This window comes from Loxodonta africana, chromosome 19 (genome assembly GCF_030014295.1).
Source record: "Loxodonta africana isolate mLoxAfr1 chromosome 19, mLoxAfr1.hap2, whole genome shotgun sequence".
Taxonomy (NCBI): domain Eukaryota; kingdom Metazoa; phylum Chordata; class Mammalia; order Proboscidea; family Elephantidae; genus Loxodonta; species Loxodonta africana.
In genome coordinates this window covers 27,704,788-27,729,201 of record NC_087360.1, presented here as the reverse complement: position 1 = coordinate 27,729,201, position 24,414 = coordinate 27,704,788, and the positions used below count along the sequence as shown (strand labels likewise).

Here is a 24,414-nt window from a genome sequence, read left to right as displayed (position 1 = left end):
GACCCTGAGGACGGGATTCGAACCCCTAAAACACCCAAAAAAGTTTCCCCACTAAGACTCACCCTGCGAGCCCACCTGGAGTCGCACACACTCGCCGCAGCCGACTCGCGCACACTCGCCGCAGCCGCAGCCGCAGCCAGCGGAGTGGCGCTAAAGATGTAATACAAACTCCTTCCTCAGCCAATCAAAAACACCCTCCGCCGCCCTGGGCCAATGAGGAGAAGCGGATGGGACCTTGGAAGTGTAGCCTCACTGCCTGCTGGGAGTTGTAGTTTAGATCTCAAAGCGGGACACAGAATCCAGGTTCCCCCCCTCCCCAAGGTGATCCCGCCCCCTCAGTTCCCACAGCCAATCAGCAGCACTAGTTAGGTCGCTCGCTAACTCCCCTTTCCCCCACAGGTGACCCAGGCGAGATAGGCCGTGGGCCAGATGTGGGGCGGGAGAGCTGGGGCCTTGCTCCGGGTGTGGGGGTTGAGGCCAGCATGGAGCCCCAGGAGGAGACCACTAAGCTGCAATGCTGCTTCGCAGGCCCGAAGCAACTCCCCGCGATGTTGGAAGTGCGGCGGCAGCCCAGGGGGCCCCACAGGGGAGGACATACTCTTCTGCCCGCGGTGCCGCGCGTTGCAGCCACCCGACCCCACTCGAGATTACTTCAGCCTCATGGATTGGTACGGGCGGCGGTTTTGGGAAAGGGGTCGAGACCATCGAGACGTGACGAACTGGTCAGCTAGAATGGTGGGCCGACCAGGCTTGGAGAAGAGGGGCCCTGAAAGATGGTTGGGGGCGGAGCCTGGGAGAATGGAGGTTGGGAAGTGGCCTGAGGGAGAGAAAATTAAGGGGCGGGGTCTGGGGGAAGTGCCGGAGAGATGAGGGATGGAGACTTGAGGGGGGGACTTGAGGTGCGAAGCCTGAGAGGAGAAATTGAGGGCTGGACCTAGGACAAGGGAGACCTGGGGAGCAGAGTAAGAAAGGTTAAAGTTGGGTTGAAACTCTTAAAGAAAGGAATACTAATGTATAGTCCAAGTTAAGGGAGTAAAAAACCAAAAAAACACTTGCCATGGAGTGGATCTTGAATCATAGTGATCTTACAGAGTAGAACTGACCCATAAGGCAGTTCTGCAAATCTTTCTCCCACAGAGAGGCCGGTGGGCTTGAACCACCAACCTTTGGGTTAGCAGCCAAGCTTTTAGCCAGTGCACCAATAGGGATCTTTAAGGGAGTAAAAGCACAGAAAAACTAGTATTGTGGGCAGGATTTAAAGGAAAAGTGGGAATTGAAGGTGGAAGGTCCCAGAAATGGGTGTTTTTTCCCATTTTCCTCTGAAATTGAGCTTGGAGAGGTGATGAAATGTGGGTGGAGATGGACTGGTTAGGTGATAAGGCAGACTCTAGGAACTGATAGCTAAAATGAGTTGGATTAAAGGAAAGTGGGAGATCTAGGAGAGAGAAAGTTTGGGTGAAGTTCAGCATTGCCCCTTCCCTCAACTCCAGGATCTGCCCCCACAGGTCACTGAGCACTTATTATGGGCTGCAATGACACTACCCTTTAATTTCTTCAGTGTGCCAATTTTGTTCCCACTCCAGGGCCTTTGCACTTGTGGTTCCTTTTGACTGGATGGCTCTTTCCTTTGATATTTGAATACTCCTCCACAAATTCAGGTCTCCCCTCAAATGTCATCTCTTCATCCACTCCATTCACCACTCTCTTTGACCCAGTTCTGTTTTCATTCATAGCACCAACCACTATTTGAAACCATCCCCCATGAGAGCAGGAACCAGGCTTATAGAAGACAAATCTTTAATTATTTGTTCCATGAATTTCATCTACTGGTTTTCTTCCAGCAACCGTTCCTTCAGAGTTGACACCATGAAGCTCCAGCATAGGTACCAGCAACTACAGCGTCTCGTTCATCCAGATTTCTTCAGCCAGAGGTCTCAGGTAGTCTATTGGCTACCCCCAATCATCCCAAACACACATGTACACACTAGATGGGTGGCAGTGGCCTTGTGGTTATGTAATTATCACGGAACAAGCCGGACAACCAGCTCTACCCTATGGCAGCCTGACCTCAGCCAGCCAGGCCTTGGAGCTGTCATGCACTCACAGCTTTTATCTAACTTCCCAGCAGACTAAAACCAATCAGTTGAAAATTAAGACAGCTCATCCGACACCAGTTCTATTTTGGCTACTTCCTGAGGTCTCCACCCATCAGCCTTTTTTTTTTTTAATTATGGTAAAAATATACATAATAAAACATATGCCACTTCAACAGTTTTTACATGTATAATTCAGTAACACTGATTATATTCTTTATGTTTTACAACCATTATCACTATCCTTTTCCAAATTATTCCACTACAATTAACATAAACTCAGTGCCCTCTAAGCAGTAACTCCCTTTTCTCCCCTTCCCTCCCACCTCTAGTAACCACTATATTTGCCTCTTTCATATAAGTCAGATCATACGGTATTTGCCCTTTTATGACTGACTTGCTTCACTCAGCATAATGTTTTCAAGGTTCATCCATGCTGTGACATGCATCAGGACTTTCATTTCTTTTTATGGCCCAGTAACCCATCAGCCTTTTTAAAACAGTTTGTGAATGTAAGATGGTTAATTTGGATGATAATAAGACTGCCTTCATCTCCCACTAACAGACTGAAAAGGACTTCTCAGTGAAGCATTCGACCCTGGTGAATGATGCCTATAAGACCCTTCTGGCACCCCTAAGCAGGGGACTATACCTTGTAAGGTGATTTCCCAACTCTTTTATGCGTGACTGCCTGGTGCTTATTGTGTTGTGGGACACCTGCTCCCCTCTAATCAGAGAAAAGCGCTTGAGACCTGAGCTGATCCAGAGACCTAATATTTAGCCTCAAAGATACTACACGAGTGTCATTTTCTCTGAGTATTCTCTGCAAATGTTACTTGCCCCAGTTGCTTCTTTTTCTTTTCTTTTTTTTTGACACCATTTTCTATAAATTTCAAAGATTTGATGATGACTTTTAATGAAGGGTAATTTTTGGTTTCTTTTGGGAGAAGTCTTAAACTCCAGAAAATTTTAGAACTTAATAGAATCTTTACAAACATTTAGTTCAACCTCTGAGTAGAAGAGTAACTCCCCAGGGTCACACAGGTCCAAGGAGCACAGAGAGGGATCCTGTCCCAGCACTCTGTCTCGGCCCAGGCTTTTGGCACCTACTCTTAACGCTTTCGTTATTAGGACAGCTCGAGTTTTCCCCATGAGCGATATTATGTTCTAAGGTGTGAATAGGAATTACAGGACTCTGGCCATAGTTTCCTAAACAGAACTTATTTTGTCTGCTTTATACCTCAATAGCTAAAACTCCGTGGAATAGAGATTCCCGAAGGGACAGATGAAATGGACAAGCAATTCCTCGTGGAAATAATGGAAATCAATGAAAAACTCGCAGAAGCTCAACATGAAGGTGCTGTCAATGAGATTGAATCCATTGTCGCAGGTAAAAGATGAAACGGTGCCAAGGCACTTTGTTACGGATATATACCTAGGGTTAAGTGAAAGACGAGTATAGAGAGAAAATTACTGGTTATCATGATGATTCAGGGAATTTTTTTTCTTGACCATAAAGAAACCAATGTTGTCTGGAGGTTAAACTTGCAACGTCCCTCTGGAAAAAAAATACCAAACCCTTTGCCATCAAGTCAATTCTGACTCATAGTGGCCCTATAAAAGGCAGCCTTAAATCAAGAATGTAATACTATCGGCTGCTAAAGCAAAAGGTTGGTGGTTCAAACTCACCCAACAGCTCCACAGGAGAAAGACCTGGAAATCTGCTCCCATAAAGACTACAGCCTAGAAAACTCTATGGAGCAGTTCTACTCTGTCATATGGGATCACTATGAGTAGAAATCGACTCTGTGGCACCCAACAACAACAGTATTTTGCAGATTGGAATGTTCCTTCCCACCCGTGATGTCATTTAGATACTGTGATTATCTCTGACAGGGAAAATGGGTCTTAGAATTTCATGGAATTTCCCAAGGTCACACAGCAGATATGTAGCAAAGCAAAGATTGAGACCCTGTTCTTCAGACCCCATATAGCTTCATTTTCTACTTTATTCTGTAGAAAAGACTCCAGGGTTCTCACTCAGACTGGATGCACTTACAGACTTTCCCAAATGTTTACGTAGTGCCTACTATGTATCAAGCACTGTGCTTGACACTGAGGATATAGCAGTGAACAAGAAAGACATGGCCTGTGCCTTCTATATATTTCAATTTAACACGTCCAAAATGGAATTCATGAGTGGCCTCCCTTTCCTCAATGGGAAAAAAAAAAAAGAGCAACCTGTTGCTCTTCCAGGGTTCTTCTCTAAGCACATGGCACCATCCAGTTTTATAAGTCTAAACACTGGGGAGCCATCCTTAACAATTTTATTCTCCCTTACCATCCATCTCCAAGTCTTACAGAGATGACTTTTTTAATGCATCTCAAATCTATCTACCCATCTATTTTCACTGCCGCTACCCTGTTCCAAGCTATCATTCTCTCTTACTTGCACACCTACAGTAGCCCCTGGCTGGTCTGTCTATATCTTCTAGCTCCATGTATAATATTCCTACACTGTCACTTGTGTGATCTTTTTGAAACTCAAATCTAATCATATAACCCTTCGCTTTGCTTAAAAACTTGGGGTAGTTTCCTACTGCTCTCAGGTTAAAGACCAAACTCCTTAGCATGGTTAAAAGGCCCTGCATGGTCTGGCCTCTGCTTTCTTCCTCTTTGCCCCCTCCACTCCAGCCAGACCAGCCACTTCCAATCCCTCATCTATACCAGGCATCTTCCTACCCCAGGGCCTTTGCACGTGCTATTGCTTCTGTCTGAAACCTTCTCCTTCAGCCCATCGAGTTAACTCCTCCTCTTTCAGATCTGGGGGATATTTTCCTCAGAGAAACCATTCTTGACCTCTCCATTAACACCTTTTGGCACTGTGTACCCCACCATTGTAGGAATAATCACAGTTAAAACTTTACTGTTCTGTGTGAGATTATTAGATCAATCTCAGCTTTACCCATTACACTGGAAGTTCTGCAGAGGCAGAAATTGTGTCTGCTTTTCGCTTCCCTCGCATCCTCAGCACATAACACAGAACTGAGAGCATAGTAGGGGCTTAGTAAATGTTTGTTAAATGAGTGAATAAATGATAAACAAATTAAAAGCAGTAAAATAGAAGTTGTGGTGGGGGGACTGTCAGCTAGGGACATATGGACATTAAGTCCAGTAGTATAGGCAGAGGAGAAATTCAGGATTGCAGTCAGAGCCTGGCTGCTGCTTGGGAGGCAGAGGAGCGTGAAGACCTGGAGGTGAGGTGGATCTGGGTTCAGTCCCAACGTTGCCACTGCCTCTCTACATGGCCTTGAGTAAGTGACTTCACCACTTTGAACCTCAGTCTCCTCATCTGTAAAAGGAGGACAATATTAGTACTGGTTGTTGCAAGGATTAAGTTAAATGAGATTAAGCATGTAACACACTTAATACAGTGCCTGGTGTGAAGTAAGTGCTCAATCAATGGCAGTGGTTATTCTAGCTCTATATTAAATGTTTGACTTTGACCAGGTCACTGACCTTCACTTGGATTTATTTCTAAACTCCCTTCCAAAAGGTACCTGCTAAAGCCCAGGTAGAGTGAATGTTCAAGGGTATAAATCTAGCATTGAAGCGAGAACTTTGGTGCTTCCAGACTAGTAGGCCGGTGCTCTTTTTGTCCATACCATACTGCCAGCTGAGTAGCAAGTTTCCAAACACTGGACTGGGAGTCAGGTGACTTGGGGTCTGTTCACAATACCTCCACTCACCAACCATGAGAGCATGGGAAAATCCCCCAATACTGATCATGTCAACCTTGGGATATAAAAAATAATAATATTGCTGTTGAGTCGATTCCAACCCAATAACCTTGTAGGGCAGAATAGAACTGCCCCATAGGGTTTCCAAGACTGTAATCTTTATGGAAGCAGACTGCCACATCTTTCTTTTGTGGAGCAGCTGGTGGGTTCAAACTACTGACCTACAGGTTAGCATCCAAGCATTTAAACACTGCACCACTAGGGCTCCTTCCGTAGGATATAATGTAATTGAAAGTGCTTTGAAAACAGGCAATATAAACATGATTGATACTAGTCATATCTTACTGAGAAAGTCTTCATTCCCTAATGAGGAAACAACAGGAATATGAGGTAGCTACTCGTTTACTTCAGTGAACATCTCTTTTAAGGCATAGTATGGTGTAATGTAAATGTTTCATCTTCCTGGGAGGCTGTATAATTTGTAAATGGTTGCCTAAAACACTCTGTATTGCTCTGCTGATAGACAATCCAGGTATATTAATTTTCTTCTTGCTGAAATCTGAAGGAGTTAGACTGCTTGATAGAGAGAATCAGGGCATTTGTCTTTTTTTTCCCCCCAGTGATTCTACAGCCATTTTATGAGCTTTGGTGATTGCCCCCGAGACCTTTCATAGGATAAAAAAAGATGGTGTAACTAGGGTCAGGCAGTGCTGTACTAAACAGGAGCTGCCATCCTAGAACATGTAGAAACAAGGGTTATGAAGACTTACCACAGATCCAAACTTCCTGCTTTGCCCTGTTCAACCCAGTATGATTAAAAAGTGTTGTCTTCTTATCAAGAGTCTATTTAAATAGAAAAATTAATGGTTTTCTCTTTCAGTCAAACAGAAAGAATGTATTGACAGTGCAAGCAGAGCTTTTGAACAAGGTATTTTCTTTGCTTCTTGACTTTCTTAGGTATGGAAAGAAATTGTAAGCAATGAGGTATAACCATTCATTCAACAAATAGCATTATATACCCACCTTATAACAGGCACATAACCCATTGCTGTTGAGTCAGTTCCGACTCAGCAACCCTATAAATAAAACCAAACTAAACCCACTGCCATCGAGTCAATTTTAACTCATAATGACCCTATAGGACAGAGTAGAACTGCCCCATAGAATTTCCGAGGAGCACCTGGCAGATTCTAACTGCTGACCTCTTGGTTAGCAGCCATAGCACTTAACCACCACACCACCAGGGTTTCCAATACATAAACCAAAAAAAAACAAACCTTTGCCGTCAAGTCGATTCCGACTCATAGCGACCCTATAGGACAGAGTAGAACTGCCTCATAGAACTTCCAAGGAATGGCTGGTGGATTCGAACTCCCAACCTTTTGGTTAGCAGCCGATCTCTTAACCACTGTGCCATCAGGGCTCCCAACAGATACATGGAGAAATATAAAATATACATGAGTCTACACTTCTGCCTTCAAGGATTCAGAGCCTTACTGGAAAAACAAGCTATGTACCAAAAACAAAGAAATGCCAATTAAACATTATAAAGGATAAAGTACAGTACTTCATTACCCTTTGGCAAGTAGAAGATAAGATGAGGTATGTGGACTGAAGCCAACAGGGCAGGGCTCTGAAGGCAAAGCTGAAGGGTCAACATTTAGCAAAGCCAGCATACCGTTTTCTTTTGCAAAGCCCTGGAGGGCAGATGCCCAAGGCAGAAATGTGCCTAAATTGTTGTTGCAATTGTTAGTTGCATTGAGTTGCCTTAATTGTTGTTGTTACTGTTACTTGCATGGAGTTGGCAATGACTCTTGGCAACCCATGGAACACTGCCCAGTCCTGTACCATCTTCACAGTTGTTGGTACGCTCAAGAATAGTCCGTTGTTGCAGCCACTGTGTATTTTGAGTGCCTTCCAACCTAGGGGGCTCATCTTCCAGCACTGCTGTTGTTAAGTGCCATCAAGACAGTTCCAATTCATAGTGACCCGGCACTATATTGAACAATATTATATTGTGATCCACAGAGTTTTCACTGGCTAATTTTTGGAAATAGATCACCAAGGCTTTTCTCCTAGTCTGTCTTAGTCTGGAAGCTCCACTGAACCTGCTGGGTGACTCCACTAGTATTTGAAATACTGGTGGCATAGTTTCCAGCATCATAAGCAACACAAAAGCTACGTAGTATGGTAAACTCACAGACAGGTGGTGGGTACCTGAAAACAAGTATGAAATTTTCATCCTGGTCCCTATTGCCCCTGGCTCTCAGGCTGAAGAGACTGGATCTAGCTATTTTTAAGCAAGAACAACCTTTCTCCTCATCCCTGATCTGTGCTATCCCTTAAAAAAAAGGGAATAATGGCACTTTGGCTTAGGAATCATTTGCATGCAAGAAGAAAAAGCCATGTAAGTTGATCCAGATAAAGGGAGCTAGTTATACGACATAGGGCTATCTCCCAGAATCCAAAGGGAAAATACCAAAGATGATTATAGCATAGTGAGATAAGCACTTTTCTGGGGCAGGACCTGGAAGCCAAAAAGCAGTCTGGAACCAAGACAGCTCTGGTCATGGGTCCAGCCCTCTAGAAGTCCACCCTGACCTCCTCTTCATTAACTAGACCCATCCACTTGCTCCAAAATGGCCTCCCCCACAGTATGACTCCTGGGTCCTCTAAACTCTATTACCTTTTTAAGAATAAGGCCTTTCACCATCTGACTAGAGTCTTCTAGACCCAAGTCTAGATTCCTGGGAGAATTTGATTGGCCCAGCTTGAGCCAGATGTCCACTCTAGTCCAATCAACTCAGGCCAAGGGGGTAGGTTTACACAGTACACTGCCCACTTTTTAGGGACTATAGGTGTGGATTCTGAGAAGTGGGCAGAGGCAGATTTTCTAAAAAGAGTAGGGTAAATATAGGTTGACAGCAGGATAGATAGGAACCTGGCCCAACCTAGCTGTCTGAAATGGAATGTTCTTAATGCACTGGTTAACATGGGTAGGATGTGTTCCAGCAGGGCCCACCCAAAAAACCCTGTTATACCTTTGTATGTGTATACTTGTATTTGTTTAGTTAGAAGGAGCCCTGGTGGCACAGTGGTTAAGCAAAGGTCGGTGGTTCAAACCCACAAGCTACTCCACGGGAGAAAGATGTGGAGTCTGCTTCTGTAAAGATTACAGTCTCAGAAACCCTATAGGGCAGTTCTACTCTGCCCTGCAGGGCAGCTATGAGTCAGAATCGACTTGACAGCAGTGGGGTTTGTTTAATTATGAAATACAATACAAAAAAGAATAAATGATGTATAAGTACAATTGAAAGAATAATAATAGAACAAACACTCATGTCCCCACCACCAGGCATAAGACGCAGAACATGACCATTACCTTCCAAGCCCCCATGGGCCCTTTGCCATTGTATCCCCTTCCATAGTAACCACTCCCTTGACTTTTGTGTTAAATCATTCCCTTGCTTTTCTTGACAGTTTTAATATGTGAATATAAATTTATTATTTAGTTTTGCATAATTTTTGAATTTATATAAATGGAATCACACCTCACATATTTTCTGTGACTCGCTTTGTTACTTAATATCACATCTTTGCAGTCATTGGGTTGATGCAGGTAGCTATCTATTCACTGGATGCTGGTCTGACACCCCACCCTCCTGTTATGATAACCAAAAATGTCTCCAGACATTGCCAAATGTCCCCTGGAGGGCAAATAACACACACACACACACACACACACGTTGAAAACCACCAGTGTAAAGGCGTCTGTCCCAGGACTGTAAGCCCCTTGAGCGTAGCCTGTACCTGAGCATGCAGCACAGAGGAAGCACCCCGTGCTTCCACATCCTCTTCAGGGTTACGACTGCCACGGGTGGAAAACTTTTAAAACACAACCTATTTATTACTTTGGGACTGTCCTGAAGAGAGTCGAACTTCGCTTATTTGAAATCTGAATCCTGTAAACAAGTCTGCTCTTGCCCCTGGTTAATCCCTTTGTCCCCTCAACAACCCAGATGGCATCCCTGTCCATTGCTCAGATGTACTGAGTGATGGATGGGCCTTCCAGAGCCCAGGGCCCAGCTTTGGCCTAGCTGCCTTGGGCAATAGAGTTGGTTTGATCCTTGATTGAAATGAAGCCTGACATCAATGTCTCTGTTTATTTCAGATGACTTTGAAAAAGCCAAGGAAATTTTAACAAAAATGAGATACTTGTTAAATGTAGAAGAAAAGATCAAGTTAAAGAAGATTCCACTCTAATTGTTGCTAGTTTAAACCTTTTAAAAATAAAGCTGCTGTATATTTCTTTTCTGGCTTTTGGTAGTTGAGAAGGAGCCCTGGTGGTGCAGTGTTTAAAGGGCTCGGCTGCTAACCAAAAGGTCGGTGGTTTGAACCCACTAGCCACTCTGTGGGAGAAAGATGTGGCAATCTGCTTCCGTAAAGATTTACAGCCTTGGAATGTGTCCTGTAGGGTTACTATGAATCAAAACCAACTCAACGGCAGTGGGTTTTGGTGGGTTTGGTAATTGAGAATAGATATGTTTTAACTGCTTATACCATCTTTATGTATGTCATGCTTTAGTGGTCATTTCTTCATCTGACACTTTACACAACACACACACACACACACACACGGGCTCATGGATGAACAGGTGGGTACAAGGCCAACCTGAAGCCCAAGAGCAGGGGTCAGCAAACTTTTTCTGTAAAGGGCCAGAAAATATTTCTGGCTTCGTGGGCCATAGGGTCTCTCTCATAACCTCTCAACTCTGCCGTTGTAGCACAAAAGCAGCCATAAGCAATGTATAAACAAATAGACAAGCTGTGTTCCAGTAACGTTATTTACAAGAGTACGCAGTAGATTGGGTTTGACCATGAGATTGCCAGCCTCTGCCCTACAGCCACATCTTTTTTCTAATGGAATGACTACATTAAGATAGTCACCATGTTAGATAGTGTGACAGTGGGACTTTCTGTTTGGTAAACATGCAAATTATCATGAATTAGTCTGGTGGAGGAATCCCCGAAGCCTTGAAGCCATGGCTTCCCGAAGGCTCTGTGAACCCAGAACTAAAACCATTCCCAAAGCCCACTCACTCTTCAGACAAAGATTAGACTGGACTATAAAATATGAAATAATACTCATGAAGACTATGCTTTTAGTTCAAGCAGATACACAAGTCCAAAAGGGCAGCTCCTGTCCAGAGGCAGGACAAGAAGGCAGGAAGGGACAGGAGCTGTTTAGATGGACACAGGAAACCCAGGGTGGAAAGGGGGAGTGTGCTGTCACATTAAGGGATTGCAACTAGTGTCACATAACAATATGTGTATAAATTTTTGTATGAGAAATTAACTAGAGCTGTAAACTTTCACCTAAAGCACAATTTAAAAAAAAAAAGTCTGGCATTGAATGCTAACCACATTTTCCCCTTCACCTTGGTGAGGTAGATAGAGCACTTTTAATTTCTCTCTGGACACTTCACACTGCCTTGTCACAATTTCCGTGCTCCTATAATTCAGCCCAAAGCAGTTCCACTTACCTTTCTGGATCTTTTGGGATTCAGTTTAAGTTCTTCATTAATTTCCAGATAGAAGAAGAACAAAAAAGTATTTTAAGTCTCTGGATCAAGGAAGATTAAAATAGCAAGTAGGAAATTCTGCTTAAAAAAATTCCAATTCAAATTCTTCCAGAAGAAATCACTTGTTTATAATTTTTAAAAGTCAGGGGTCTGAACCAAGGGCTTAAATACTACTACGAGAGCTTAAAAGTGCAGCTCCTTTGCATTCTGCCTGATCGTTCTCTGAGAATTTACACCTTGTGAATCTTGATCCAGTAATAGTTATCATTTTAGCATTTACCAATCTTCAGAAGGCCAGTTAACCACAGCAGCTGTCTATCCTAACGTTAGTTGGGAATATCGGTACAATCTCCACCCCCGTCACAGTTTACAAGGAGAGAGAGCTACATGTCTGGAGGCACACTGGGAGTCCTTTAAGAAGATAATTACAATGTGAACATTTGTTCCCTTTAAATTGCCTACCTCTCCCAAGAAGCAGGAGATGAAAGGAGTGTTTGAATACTTCTGTGGATAATATTCATTCATTCTTCAGGACCAAAACAATCTGACCACAAAAAGAAAGCAGATAAATATTGCCTGATACAACATCTTTGGAGGAACTTCAAAAAAAACTTTCTCCTCACCTGCTTGCAGGCTGGACCTCAGCAAACCATTTCTGACTTGGGGAATAAATAAAAAAAGACATTGTGAGTCATGGCTTCTGAGGTCAGTGTGATTACTTTCTCTTTTTTCTCTTCCCAATTCTTTCCCTTTTAGTCTAAACCCTAAATTTATCTGGACTTCTAAATCCAGGAACCTTTTCAAGTGTTCCCTAATTTATGGATTAAAGTTTCTGGCCAACAGGCAAACAAGTTAAGCATCTGTCCCAGCCCCTAAAGATCCTTGGTGGTGCAATGGTTAAGTGTTCAGCTGCTAACCTAAAGGTTAGTGGTTCAAACCCACCCAGTGGCTCCATGGGAGAAATACCTGGTGATCTGCTTCTGTAAAAATTACAGCCTTTGAGGACGGTGGGGCCCAGGGTCTTGGAACATTTAGCTCAATTGGCATAACATGGTTTATATAGAAAATGTTCAACATTTACTGTGGTGAGTAGTGTCTGAGGTGTGAAAAACCTGTGAGTGACCATCTAGGATACTCCACTGGTCTCATCCCTTTGGGAACAAGGAAGAATGAAGAAAACTAAAGATGTAAGGGAAAGATTAGTCCAAAGGACTAATGGACCACATCTACCACAGCTTCCACCAGACTAAGCCCAGTACAACTAGGTGGTGCCTGGCTAGCACCACTGAATGCTCTGACAGGGATCACAATAGAGGGTCTCAGACAGAGCTGGAAAAAAATGTAGAACAAAATTCTAACTCAAAAATAAAGACCAGACTTGCTGCCCTGACAGAGACTGGAGAAACTTTTACCGCCAAGGGAATGGAGGCCCTCCGGACTCAATGGGTCCTTGTAAGAATACACAGAGGAGACAATTTTGGGTTCATCTCTAACAGGTTTATTTTACTTGTGACAAGTAAAAGGAGTCTTTGGGGGCTTATACCTCTCCAAAAGACTGGCTCAGAAAGGGGAGGCAAGGCTAGGGCTTATATAGCTTTGGTGGTGACGATAGAGTAATGAATATTTAGTAGGTTTCTGTCAAGGGGCAGGTACTTCTCAGAACCGCAGTGCTACGAAATTAGGTTGCACATGCATTGGAATCCAAGATAGAACCTGCTGATATTCAAGATGGAGTCCTCTCCGCAGCCCTTGGCATCACTAATTATGGGGTATAGCGCAGGCACACTGATCTTCGGCACTACATCGCCATCTTCCCGTTCTAAGGAAGGTTAAACAGCTGTCGTACTTTGTTCTTCTGTGCATGCAGAGCCTGTAAAGGGGAAAAGGACTAGAAAAACAGTAAGAAGGAAATAGTAATTCTTGGGTTGTTTCAACCTTATGTTGACAGGATGTGATTCCTGTTTTTCCAACTTCTAGATGGTAATCTTTTAACAGCTCTTTTTGTTCTGCCAGCATGGTTAACCCTATCTGTCTCAAAACCCTGAGAGTAAGGCCCCCCTGACCTGACACCCTCTCAGCTCAGTAATGAAGTCACTCTTGAGGTTCACCCTTCAGCCAAAGACTGGACAGGCCCATAAAACAAAAGCAGACTAAAGTGGCACACCAGGCCTGGGGCAAGGACTAGAAGGCAGGAGGGGACAGGAAAGCTGGTAATAGGGAACCTAAGGTTGAGAAGGGAGAATGTTGACATGATATGTTGACATGGGGTGGTTAATCAATGTTATAAAACAATATGTGTACTATTTAATGAGAAACTAGTTCTGTAAATCTTCAACTAAAGTGCAATAAAAAAAATATTACAGCCTAGAAAACCCTATGGGGCAGTTCTACTCTGTCACATGGCATCACTGTAAGTTGGAATACACTCAATAGCATCCAATCCATAGTAGCCTGTGAATATCCACTGCCATCCAACCTGAGCATCAATGCAGTGACTGGGAGTGGCACTCTTACCTTAAAATTTGATCACATCTCTCAATGAACTAAGAGTGTGACCAAACAGGGAGAAATTGAAAGCCTGACTAAATTAGGCCCAAAATGGAGTCGTTCCTGCTAAGCTCCCCCCAAAAAGGAAAACCCCATTGCAGTCAAGTCAGCTATGACTCATAGTGACCCAACAAGACAGAGTAGAACTGCCCCATGGAGTTTCCAAAGAGCGGCTGGTGAATTTGAACTGCTGACCTTTTGGTTAGCAGCCCAGGTCTTAGCCACTGTACCACCAAGGCTCCAGTGCTGAGCCCCAGGCCAGCAAATCAAAACCTAAGTTTTCATTTCACGTAAATGCCTAACTTTCCCAGGAGCTAAATCTAAGACAATCTATTGACTCTCCTGGAAATGGAAACTTAAACTAGCCAATCAGTACTTGCCTACTGTATTTAAACTAACTCAAATTTTTACCTTATCCCAAATAAGGAAAGAAAATGCCCACCAGCCAATCCTAAATTTACCTAGTACAAGCTTCCTTGTTAGAAAACCCATTCACATTGTACCTAGCTTCTGACTTTCAGACCACACATTCCCTGGTTCATAAACTGTAAAATAAAGCTAATGAATTTATGCACAAATTTAGTATTTAAAAATTTTATTTTTAACAGTTCTGGCAACAACCCCCAGCCTCTACCCCAACTTCTACCCCACCCCCCACCCCCAATATTCCTTATACAGTAACAAATCAGAGGTTTTGACTAATTTGTGACTATTTCTTCCCAGGTTCTGGTCTCTGTCTTGAGTTTGAATCCTAGTTCCCCCACTTATCTGCTATGAGCCGGTGATTGTGCTAAGCCTCATTTCCTCATCTTTAAAATAATGATAATAATACCTATCTATACAAATTGCTAAGCACAGTGCATGGCACATGCAGAATAAGCACTCAAATGTGACTTTTTTTTTTTATAATGACTATTTACTTTGGTAACAAAGTCATGCCTTTTGTTATTGAAGAATAAATACCCTTTCAACAGTTTCAAAAAAAAAAAAGTTTCAAGCACCTACTTTATTCAGGAGAATGCTCAGCCTTGGGAACAATACACAGTACTATTAGACGCTTACTATCTATTTGGAGAGATGACTTTTATACCAAGAACCAAAATAATAATAAAAGCTCCTATCTGTTGAATAACCACTGTGTGTCAGGCACTGTGTACAGTGTTTTACATGTATCCCGTCAAATTATACCCAAGTGGACTCATTTTGAGGTGAAAAAAAAGGCTTCGAGAATCCGAAGAGCTGGGCTTCAAACCCAGGTCTATCTGCAAAGCCCATGGACTCAGGCTGAACCCACCAGCTGAGAGGATTAAACAATTCATAATGAGGATTAAAAATTTCATGACAAGAGCTGCCATGTATCAGGACCTGCATCATGCCCAGCAGAGGCAGAATTTGAACCTAGTTCCAATTTCCAAAGCCTGAGTATATGGCTTCACTAGGCTTAGGGAGGGATCACTCCCAGGTGTGGTAACCAGGGAAGATGGCTTCAGGAGAAGTAGAATCCAGATAGTAGAGAGAAGCTGTGTGAAGGATTCCCAAGATTACCCACAGGTTTGATGATTCACTAGAAGAACTCACAGGACTCAGCATGTAGTCCTACTCACAGCTATGATTTATTACAGCAAAAGGATACAATGCAAAATCGGCAAGGGGGAAAAGGCACATAGGGTGAAGTCTAGTGGAAACCAGGTGCAAGCTTTCCAGAGTGCCAGCAGAGTCACACAGCAACAAGGTATGACAATACTGGACACTCATTAGAGACTCAATACCCAAGGATTTTTTTGGGAGCTAGTCAGGTAGACAACATTTGTTGAGCACGAGCTTATCAGGTAGACTAAGGAAGGAAGAAGGTAAATCACAAATTGTATTTGCTATACTGTTTTTTTTTATACTGCAGATTGAAAACCCTGGTGCAGTGGTTAAGAGCTATAGCTGCTAGTCTGAAACTAGAAGAACTAGATGGTACCCAGCTACAACCAATGACTGCTCTGACAGAGAACACAACAGAGAATCATTGATGGAGCAGGAGAGCACTGGGATGCAGACCTCAAACTCTCATAAAAAGACCAGACTTAATGGTCTGACTGAGACTAAAAGGACCCCGTAGGTCATGGTCCTCAGATCTTCTGTTAGCCCAAGACTGGAACCATTCCCAAAGCCAACTCTTCAAAGAGGGATTGGACTGGACTATAAGATAGAAAATGATATGAGTGAGGGGTGAGCTTCTTGGCTCAAGTAGACATGTGACACTAACAGGGCAGCTCCTGTCTGGAGGGGAGTTAAGAAGGCAGAGGGGGACAGAAGCTGGCTGAATGGACACGGAGAATACAGAGTAGAGAGAAGGAGTGTGCTGTCTCATTAGGGGGAGAGCAGCTAAAAAAAAGCAAGGTGTATATAAATTTTTGTATGAGAGACTGACTTGACTTGTAAACTTTCACTTAAAGCACAATAAAAATAAAATAAAAAGGGCTACAGCTGCTAACCAAAAGGTCAGCAGTTTGAATCCATCAGGCATTCCTTGGAAACCATATGGGGCAGTTCTACTCTGTCCTAAGGGGTCGCTGTGAGTCAGAATCGAGTCGAGGGCAACGGGTTTGGTTTATACTGCAGATGACATGGAATCAGACAGAACTGGGTTTAACATTTGGTACCTCCCCTTTTGTTTTGCATTTGGTTTTTTGCATTTGCATTGGGTAAATCTGCTGCAAAATCTCTCTTTAAAGTGTTAAAAAGCAAAGATGTCACCTTGAGAACTAAGGTGCCCGTGACCCAAGCCATGGTGTTTTCAATCACCCGGTATGCATGCAAAAGCTGGACAATGAATAAGGAAGGCCAAAGGAGAATTCAAGAAAACCAAACTTGTTGCCATCAAGTTGATTCCAACTCACGGCTACCCTATAGGACAGAGTAGAACTGCCCCATAGGGTTTCCAAGGAGTGGCTGCTGGATTCAAACTGCCGACCTTTTGGTTAGCAGATGTCATGGATTGAATTATGTCCCCCCAAAATATGTGTATCGAGGCCATGATTCCCAGGACCCAGAGGCACCCTGCTCCTTCAGCGAGCCACTGCCCAAAGGCGCTCAGCTCTCTTGCTCAGTGGGCCTACTGCGCTGTCTCATGCCGGTCTCCTGCCTCTGCTGCCACCCTTTCTCTGCTACTGCTTCTCATTGTCTACAATGTTACAACTCTCTCTCTCATTGAGCTGGTTCTAGGTGCTTCTTGCCACAGGGACCCCAGGTCCAAAGGACACAGTCCACTCCTGGCTCTTCTTCCTTGGTGGTGGTGAGACCCTTTCCTTCCCACCTCCAGGAAGGCTTATTTTAAGTCTAAGGGGATGGCAATACTGACCAGTCCCTTCGTTAAAGTTCCATAGACCTTATTTGCATGGTCCCACCCCCAAACGGGTACCCTGAAGTTTATTTGCATTATTAGCAAGCTATCCAATCCTCTTGGCAAGCTACAATTACCTCATTTGTGGACTCCCACCCAATTACTTGGGTAGGTGTCACAAGACCATGGCGAGAAAGACCATATAAAAGTGATCCATCGCACCACATCGCTGAATCCTCAAACTGGCGCTTTCAGGCAGGAACTATCATCCCCATTTCACAGATGGAAAAACTAAGGCTTTGAATGGTGTCTTAGTTATCTAGTGCTGCTATAACAGAAATACAAGTGGGTGGCTTTAACAAATAGAAATTTATTCTCTCACAGTCTACGAGGCTAAAAGTCTGAATTCAGGGCACCAGCTCCCGGGGAAGGTTTTTTCTCTTTTGGTTCTGGGGGAAAGTCCTTATCATCAATCTTCCCCTAGTCTTAAGAGTTTCTCGGCGCAGGGACTATGGGTCTAAAGGATGTGCTCTGCTGTTTTCTTAGTGGTACAAGGTCTCTCTCTTCTCAGTTCCGCTCTGTCCCCCACATCTCAAAAGAGATTGACTCAGGATACAATCCAATCCTGCAGACTGAATCCTGCCTCATGAACTCAACTCCCTCCAATCCTGCCCCATCAACACCATAGACGTTAGGATTCACAATACATAGGACAATCACATCAGATGACAAAATGATGGAGAACCACACAATACAGGGAATCACGGCCTAGCCAAGTCAACACACATCATTGGAGCACACAATTTAATCCAGAACAAATGGCAAAGTAGCTTTCCCAAGACCACACAGTAATAGTTTGGGGGCAAATCAAAACCAGGTCCCCAACTTCAGAAAATGCTTCTAAGCACTCTCTATATTGCCAAGTGTTGGCCATGGAGCCATTGCTTCTCTCTCTGCTGCTTTTATATATTTTCAGTTACATTGTTATAAGAAGGCCTAGTGGCACAATGCTATGGCTTGGGTCAGGTGCACCTTAGTCCTCAAGGTGACATCTTTGCTTTTCAACACTTTAAAGAGGCCTTTTGCAGCAGATTTGCCCAATGCAACGTGTCTTTTGATTTCTTGACTGCTGCTTCCATGAGTGTTGATTGTGAGTCCAAGACCTTGACAACCTCTGTCTTTTCTCCATTTATCATGATATTGCTTATTGGTCCAGTTGTGAGGAATTTGGTTTTGTTTATGTTGAGCTGTAATCCATACTGAAGGCTGTGATCTTTGATCTTCATCAGTAAGTGCTTCAAGTCTTCTTCACTTTCAGCAAGTAAGGTTGTGTCACCTGCATAATGCAGGTTGTTAATGAGTCTTCCTCCAATCCTGATGCCGTGTTCTTCTTCATATAGTCCAGCTCAGCATACAGACTGAATAGGTATGGTGAAATGATACAACCCTGACACACACCTTTCCTGACCTTAAACCATGTAGCATCCCCTTGTTCTGTTCAAACCACTGCCTCTTGATCTATGTACAGGTTCCTCGTGAGCACAATTAAGTGTTCCTGAATTCCCATTCTCTGCAATGTTATCCATAATTTGTTATGATCCACACAGTCAAATGCCTTAGCATGTCAATAAAACACAGGTAAACATCTTTCTGGTATTCTCTGCTTTCAGCCAGGATCCATCTGATATCAGCAATGATATCCCTGGTTCCACGTTCTCGTCTAAATCCAGCTTGAATTTCTGGCAGTTCTCTGTAGAAGTACTGCTGCAGCAGCTTTTGAATGATCTTCAGCAAAATTTTGCTTGCATGTGATATTAATGATATTGTTCAATAATTTCCGTATTCGGTTGGATCACCTTTCTTGGGAGTAGGCATTAGTATGGATCTCTTCCAGTCAGTTCATCAGGTGGCTGTTTTCCAAATTTTTTTGGCATAGATAAGTGAGCACTTCCAGCCCTGCATCTGTTTGTTGAAACATCTCAACTGGTATTCTGTTAATTCCTGGAGCCTTGTATTTTGACAAACTTGGATTTCTTCAGTACCATGGGTTATTATATGTTACCTCCTGAAATGGCTGAACATCAACCAATTCTTTTTGGTATAGTGACTCTGTGTATTCCTTCCATCCTCTTTTGATGCTTCCTGCATCATTTAATATTTTCCCCATAGAATCCTTCACTATTGCAACTGGAGGCTTGAATTTTTTCTTCAGTTCTTTCAGCTTGAGAAATGCTGAGCGTGTTCTTCCCTTTTGATTTTCTATCTCCAGGTCTTTGCACATGTCATCATAATACTTTGTCTTCTCAAGCTGCCCTTTGAGATCTTCTGTTCAGGTCTTTGTTCAGCTCTTTTACTTCATCATTTTTTCATTTTGCTTTAGCTACTCGATGTTCAAAAGCAAGTTTCAGAGTCTCTTCTAACATCTATTTAGGTCTTTTCTTCCTCTCTTGTCTTTTTAATGACCTCTTGATTTCTTCATGTATGATGTCCTTGATGTCATTCCACAACTCTTCTGGTCTTCAGTCATTAGTGTTCAATGCATCAGATCTGTTCTTCAGATGGTCTCAAAATTCAGATGGGCTATACTCAAGGTTGTACTTTGGAATTGGTGGACTTGTTCTAATTTTCTTCAGTTTCAACTAGAACTTGCATATGAGTAACTGATGGTCTGATCTGAAGTCTGTCCCTTGTTCTGACTGATGAAACTGAGCTTTTCCATCATCTCTTTCCTCAGATTTAGTCGATTTGATTCCTGTGTATTTCATCTGGTGAGGTCCACGTGTATAGTCGCGGTTTATGTTGGTGAAAAAAGCTATCTGCAATGAAGAAGTTGTTGGTCTTGCAAAATTGAGTCATGCACTCTCTGACATCGTTTCTATCACCAAGACCATATTTCCCAACTACCAATCCTTTTTCTTTGTTTCCAACTTTCACATTCCAATCACCAGTAGTTATCAGTGCATCCCAAGCCATGTTGTTTTCAGTCGCCTCAAGTACATGCGAAAACTGGACGATGAATAAGGAAGACCTAAGAAGAATTGATTCCTCTGAATTCTGGTGTTGGTGAAAAATATTGAATATACCATGGACTGCCAAAAGAATGAACAAATCTGTCTTGGAAGAAGTACAACCAGAATGCTTCTTAGAAGCAAGGATGGCAAGACTACCTCTCACATACTTTGGTCATGTTATCAGGAGGGATCAGTCCCTGGAAAAGGACATTACGCTTGGTAAAATAAATGGTCAGGAAAAAAAAGAGGAAGACCCTCAATGAGATGGATTGACACAGTGGCCACAACAATGGGCTCAAGCTTAGCAACAATTGTGAGGATGGTGCAGGACCAGGCAGTGTTTTGTTCTGTTGTGCGTTCGCTGAGTCAGAACGGACTCGACGGCACCTAACAACAACAACAGTGGCACAATACTTAAGCACTCAGCTGCTAACCGAAGGTCAGCAGTTCAAAACCACCAGTGACTGCATGGACAAAAAGACCTGGCAATATGTTCCCATAAAGATTAAAAAAAGATTACAGCCTAAGAAACCCTATGGGGCAGTTCTACTCTGTCCTATAGGGTCACTATGAGTCAGAATTAACTCCCAAGCACACAACATTATTATGACTATATATTTTGACTGGCTTTCCTAGTTTCAAATCCTCGGAGAAGTAAGGGAAACCTCACTATTATGTACCTACTACTCACAATAGCTGCCAAACCCCTTCGCACAGGATAGAAACCCAAAATGGCACATACACACTAGTAGTGGGCAAAGTCATTTGTATTGCAAATGGACCTAAGGCAACTTGGATCTGCATAGCTACCGGGTTCCTTACTATATTGTAGCCAGTACCACACTATCTTGAAATCAGAAAGTGCAAACCCACCAACTTTCTTCTGTTTCAAGGTTGGCTACTCTAGGGCTCTTTTTATTTCTATGTGAATTTTACAGTCAGCTTGTCAATTTCTGCAAAAAAAGCCAGCTGTGATTTTGATAGATATTGCATTGAATCTGTAGATATTCATTATTAAAACAATATTAAGTCCTTCAATACAGGAACATGTGGCTTTTTTCATTTATTTAGATCATTTTTAATTTATTTCAACAACGTGTTGTAACGTTTGGTGTACAAGTCATCCACTTCTTTTGGTAAAGTTATCCCTAAGTATTTTCTTCTTTTTGGTGCTATTGTCAAAGGAATTGTTTTCTTAATTTCTTTTTCTGATTACTTATTACTAGTGTATAGAATTATGATTTATTTTTGTATATTGAGCTTATATCCTTTCACCTTGCTGAACTCAATTATTAGTTCTAAAATTTCTTCATAAAGTTTTTTGGGGATTTTCTATACTTAATGATCATATCATCTGCAAATAGATATACTTTTACTTCTTCTTTTCCAACCGGATGCGTTTTGTTTCTTTTTCTTGACTAATTGCTTTGGCTTTACAATGTTGAACAGAAGTGGTAAGAGTGGACATCCTTGTCTTATTCCCAGTCTTAGTGGGAAACATTCAGTATTTCGCAATTCACTATAATGTTAACTGTGAGGTTTTGATAGGTACTGTTTATTGGATTGAAGAATTTTCTTTCTTTCCCTAGTTTGTTGAGTGTTTATTTTATGAAAGGGTAATGAATTTTGTCAAATGCTTTTTCTGTGTCTGTCAAAAAGATTATATGATTTTTCTCCTTTATCCTGTTGATGTAGTGAATTGCATGGGTTGATTTTCAAGTATTAAACCAGCCTTGGATATCTGGAATAAACCTCACTTGGTCATGGTGAATAATTCTTTTTATATGTTGCCCGATTAAGTTTGTTAGTATTTTCTCCAGGATTTTTACATCCATGTTCCTAAGAGATACTGGTCTGTAGTTTTCTTTTCTTGTGATGTCTTTGTCTGGTTTTGGTATCAGGGTAATACTGACTTCAAAGGATGACTTGGAATTCTGCATCCCACTTTGGAGAGTGGTGTCTGGGGTATTAAATGGTAGCAAGTGGCCATCTAAGATGCCTCAATTGGTCTCAACCCACCTGGAGCAAAGAAGAATAAAGAACATCAAAGACACGAGGTAATTATGAGCCCAAGAGGCAGAAAGGGCCACATAAAGCAGAGACTACATTAGCCTAAAACCAGAAGAACTAGATGGTGCCCTGCTATAACCGATGACTGCCCTGACAGAGAATACAACAGAGAACCCCTGAGGGGGCAGGAGAGCAGCGGGATGAAGACTCCAAATTCTCATAAAAAGACCAGACTTAATGGTCTGAGGCTAGAAGGACCCCGGAGGTCATGGTTCCCAGACCTTCTGTTAGCCCAAGACAGGAACCATTCTCAAAGCCAACTCTTCAAACAGGGATTGGACTGGACTATGGATAGAAAATGATACTGGGAAAGAATGAGCTTCTTGGATCAAGTAGACACATGAGACTATGTTGGCATCTCATGTCTGAAGGGGAGATGAGAGGGTAGAGAGGGTCAGAAGCTGGCCGAATGGACATGAAAAGAGAGAGTGGAGGGAATGAGTGTGCTGTCTCATTAGGGGGAGAGCAATTAGGAGTATATAGTAAGGTGTTTATAAATTTTTGTATGAGAGTCCGACTTGATTTGTAAACTTTTACTTAACGCACAATAAAAATTTAAAAAAAAATGAGTTGGAAATGTTTACCTCCTGTTTTCTGGAAGAGTTTGTGAAGGATTTAAGTTAATTCTTCTTTAGATATTTGATTGAATTCACCAGTGAAGCCATTTAGACCTAGGCTTTTCTTTGTACAAAGTTTATTAATTAGTAATTCAATCTCTTGTTATAGGTCTATTCAGATTTTCTATTTCTTCCTGAATCAGTTTTATTAATTTGTATCTTTCTAGGAATGTGTCCATTTCATTTAAATTATCTAATTTGTTGGGTTATATTTGTTCACAGTATTTCTTTACAATCCCTTGTTTTATTCCTGATTTTAGTAATTTGAGTCTTCTTTCTGTATTTCTTGGTCAGTCTAGCTAAAGCTTTGTCAACTATGTTGATCTTTTCTAGAACCAACTTTTGGGCTCATTGGTTTTTCTTGATTCTGTTTGTATTCTTATTTCACTTATTTTGACTCTAATATTTATTATTTCCTTTCTTTTGCTTGCTTTAGATTTTATTTACTCTTCTTTTTCCTGTTTTTAAAATTTAGATTATTAACTTGAGATCATTTTTTTTTTTTTTAAGTATGTGTTTGTAGCTATAAATTTTCCTGTAGGCATTGCTTTCACATATCCCATAAGTTTTGGTATGCTGTGTCTTCGTTTTCATTCATCTCAAAGTATTTTCTAATTCCCCTGTGATTCTTCTTGACCCTTTGATACTACCATGTTTTAATAAAAGCAAGTTTCAGGAAGAATTTCCCCCTTGTAAGGACATCTAGCAAGCAGAGGTAAAGCAGCTATACAATTTATTCTGGGAGTTCCATGTCCCAGTTCTGTTTCTCTTCATTTCTCCAAAACCTGCTTGCATACAAGGTCCACCTCAGGCTAATACAAAAGTATTCCAGTGGCAGGATTTGGCCAAGAACCTTCCCCACAAGTGCTGGGCACAGAACTTGGGGTGCTATCCTGACATTGGAAGGGTGAAATGCTCACTAGATTTTTTTTTTTTTTTTTACTATCATTCAATGTTGTTTTCCAAAATGAAAAATTGGAAACATCCTAGATATCCATCGTAGACAAGATGAAAAAACAAATCATGGTGTTTTCACACGATGGAGTGCTACACACTACATTTATTAATATAGATACATGTAAGAAAATATTAAGTGAATATTGTAGGAGGATAGTGTATGACACCATTGAAATAAAAGCTGAAAATCGGCGGAGCCAAGATGGCGGAATAGACAGACGCTTCCAGCGAGCCCTCTTTACAACAAAGACCCAAAAAAAACAAGTGAAACGAGTATATTTATGACAAGCTAGGAGCACTGAGCATCAAAGGGAAGCTTAGAAAATGAACAGAGGGGCAGGGGGAGGAAGAGACGGTTCAGAAGCAGAGAGGAGTTACCGGACCTGAATCAGGGGGAGCCCTCAGGCACCATTCCCGGAGCTGCAGTGGCAGGCTGGTACTAGCATTTGGGTACGGTTTCCTCAGG

At 42.3% G+C, this 24,414-nt stretch overlaps 2 protein-coding genes across 13 annotated transcripts in view; one reads left to right on the top strand and one right to left on the bottom strand.

Annotated features, from left to right (window-relative positions):
• Positions 1-325, bottom strand: part of CHEK2 (checkpoint kinase 2) — a 47,529-nt gene extending 47,204 nt beyond the window's left edge. For 4 of the 6 annotated variants that reach the window (XR_002787964.2, XR_002787963.2, XM_003419160.4 and 1 more), the window contains exon 1: positions 63-324. The gene's annotated coding sequence lies outside the window, so the exon portion shown is untranslated. Of the gene's footprint in view, positions 1-62 lie in introns of all 6 variants that reach the window. The other 2 variants (XM_023559268.2, XM_023559266.2) reach the window with 2 other exon arrangements.
• HSCB (HscB mitochondrial iron-sulfur cluster cochaperone) lies at positions 4-23,409 on the top strand. Of its 7 annotated transcripts, none has more exons than XM_023559270.2 (6): positions 8-668; positions 1,842-1,938; positions 2,659-2,748; positions 3,342-3,483; positions 6,714-6,761; positions 11,948-14,631. In XM_023559270.2, exons 1-6 carry the CDS (start codon positions 430-432, stop codon positions 12,088-12,090), a joined length of 759 nt encoding a protein of 252 aa, XP_023415038.1. In that variant the 5' UTR covers positions 8-429; the 3' UTR covers positions 12,091-14,631. The 7 variants fall into 7 exon arrangements, with proteins under 7 accessions (XP_023415039.1, XP_023415038.1, XP_023415041.1 ...); XM_003419089.4 differs by lacking the exon at positions 11,948-14,631 and adding an exon at positions 10,005-11,941 and having other exon boundaries at positions 109-668; XM_023559271.2 differs by lacking the exon at positions 6,714-6,761 and having other exon boundaries at positions 4-668; positions 11,948-14,633.
• Positions 23,410-24,414: the final 1,005 nt, after the last annotated feature.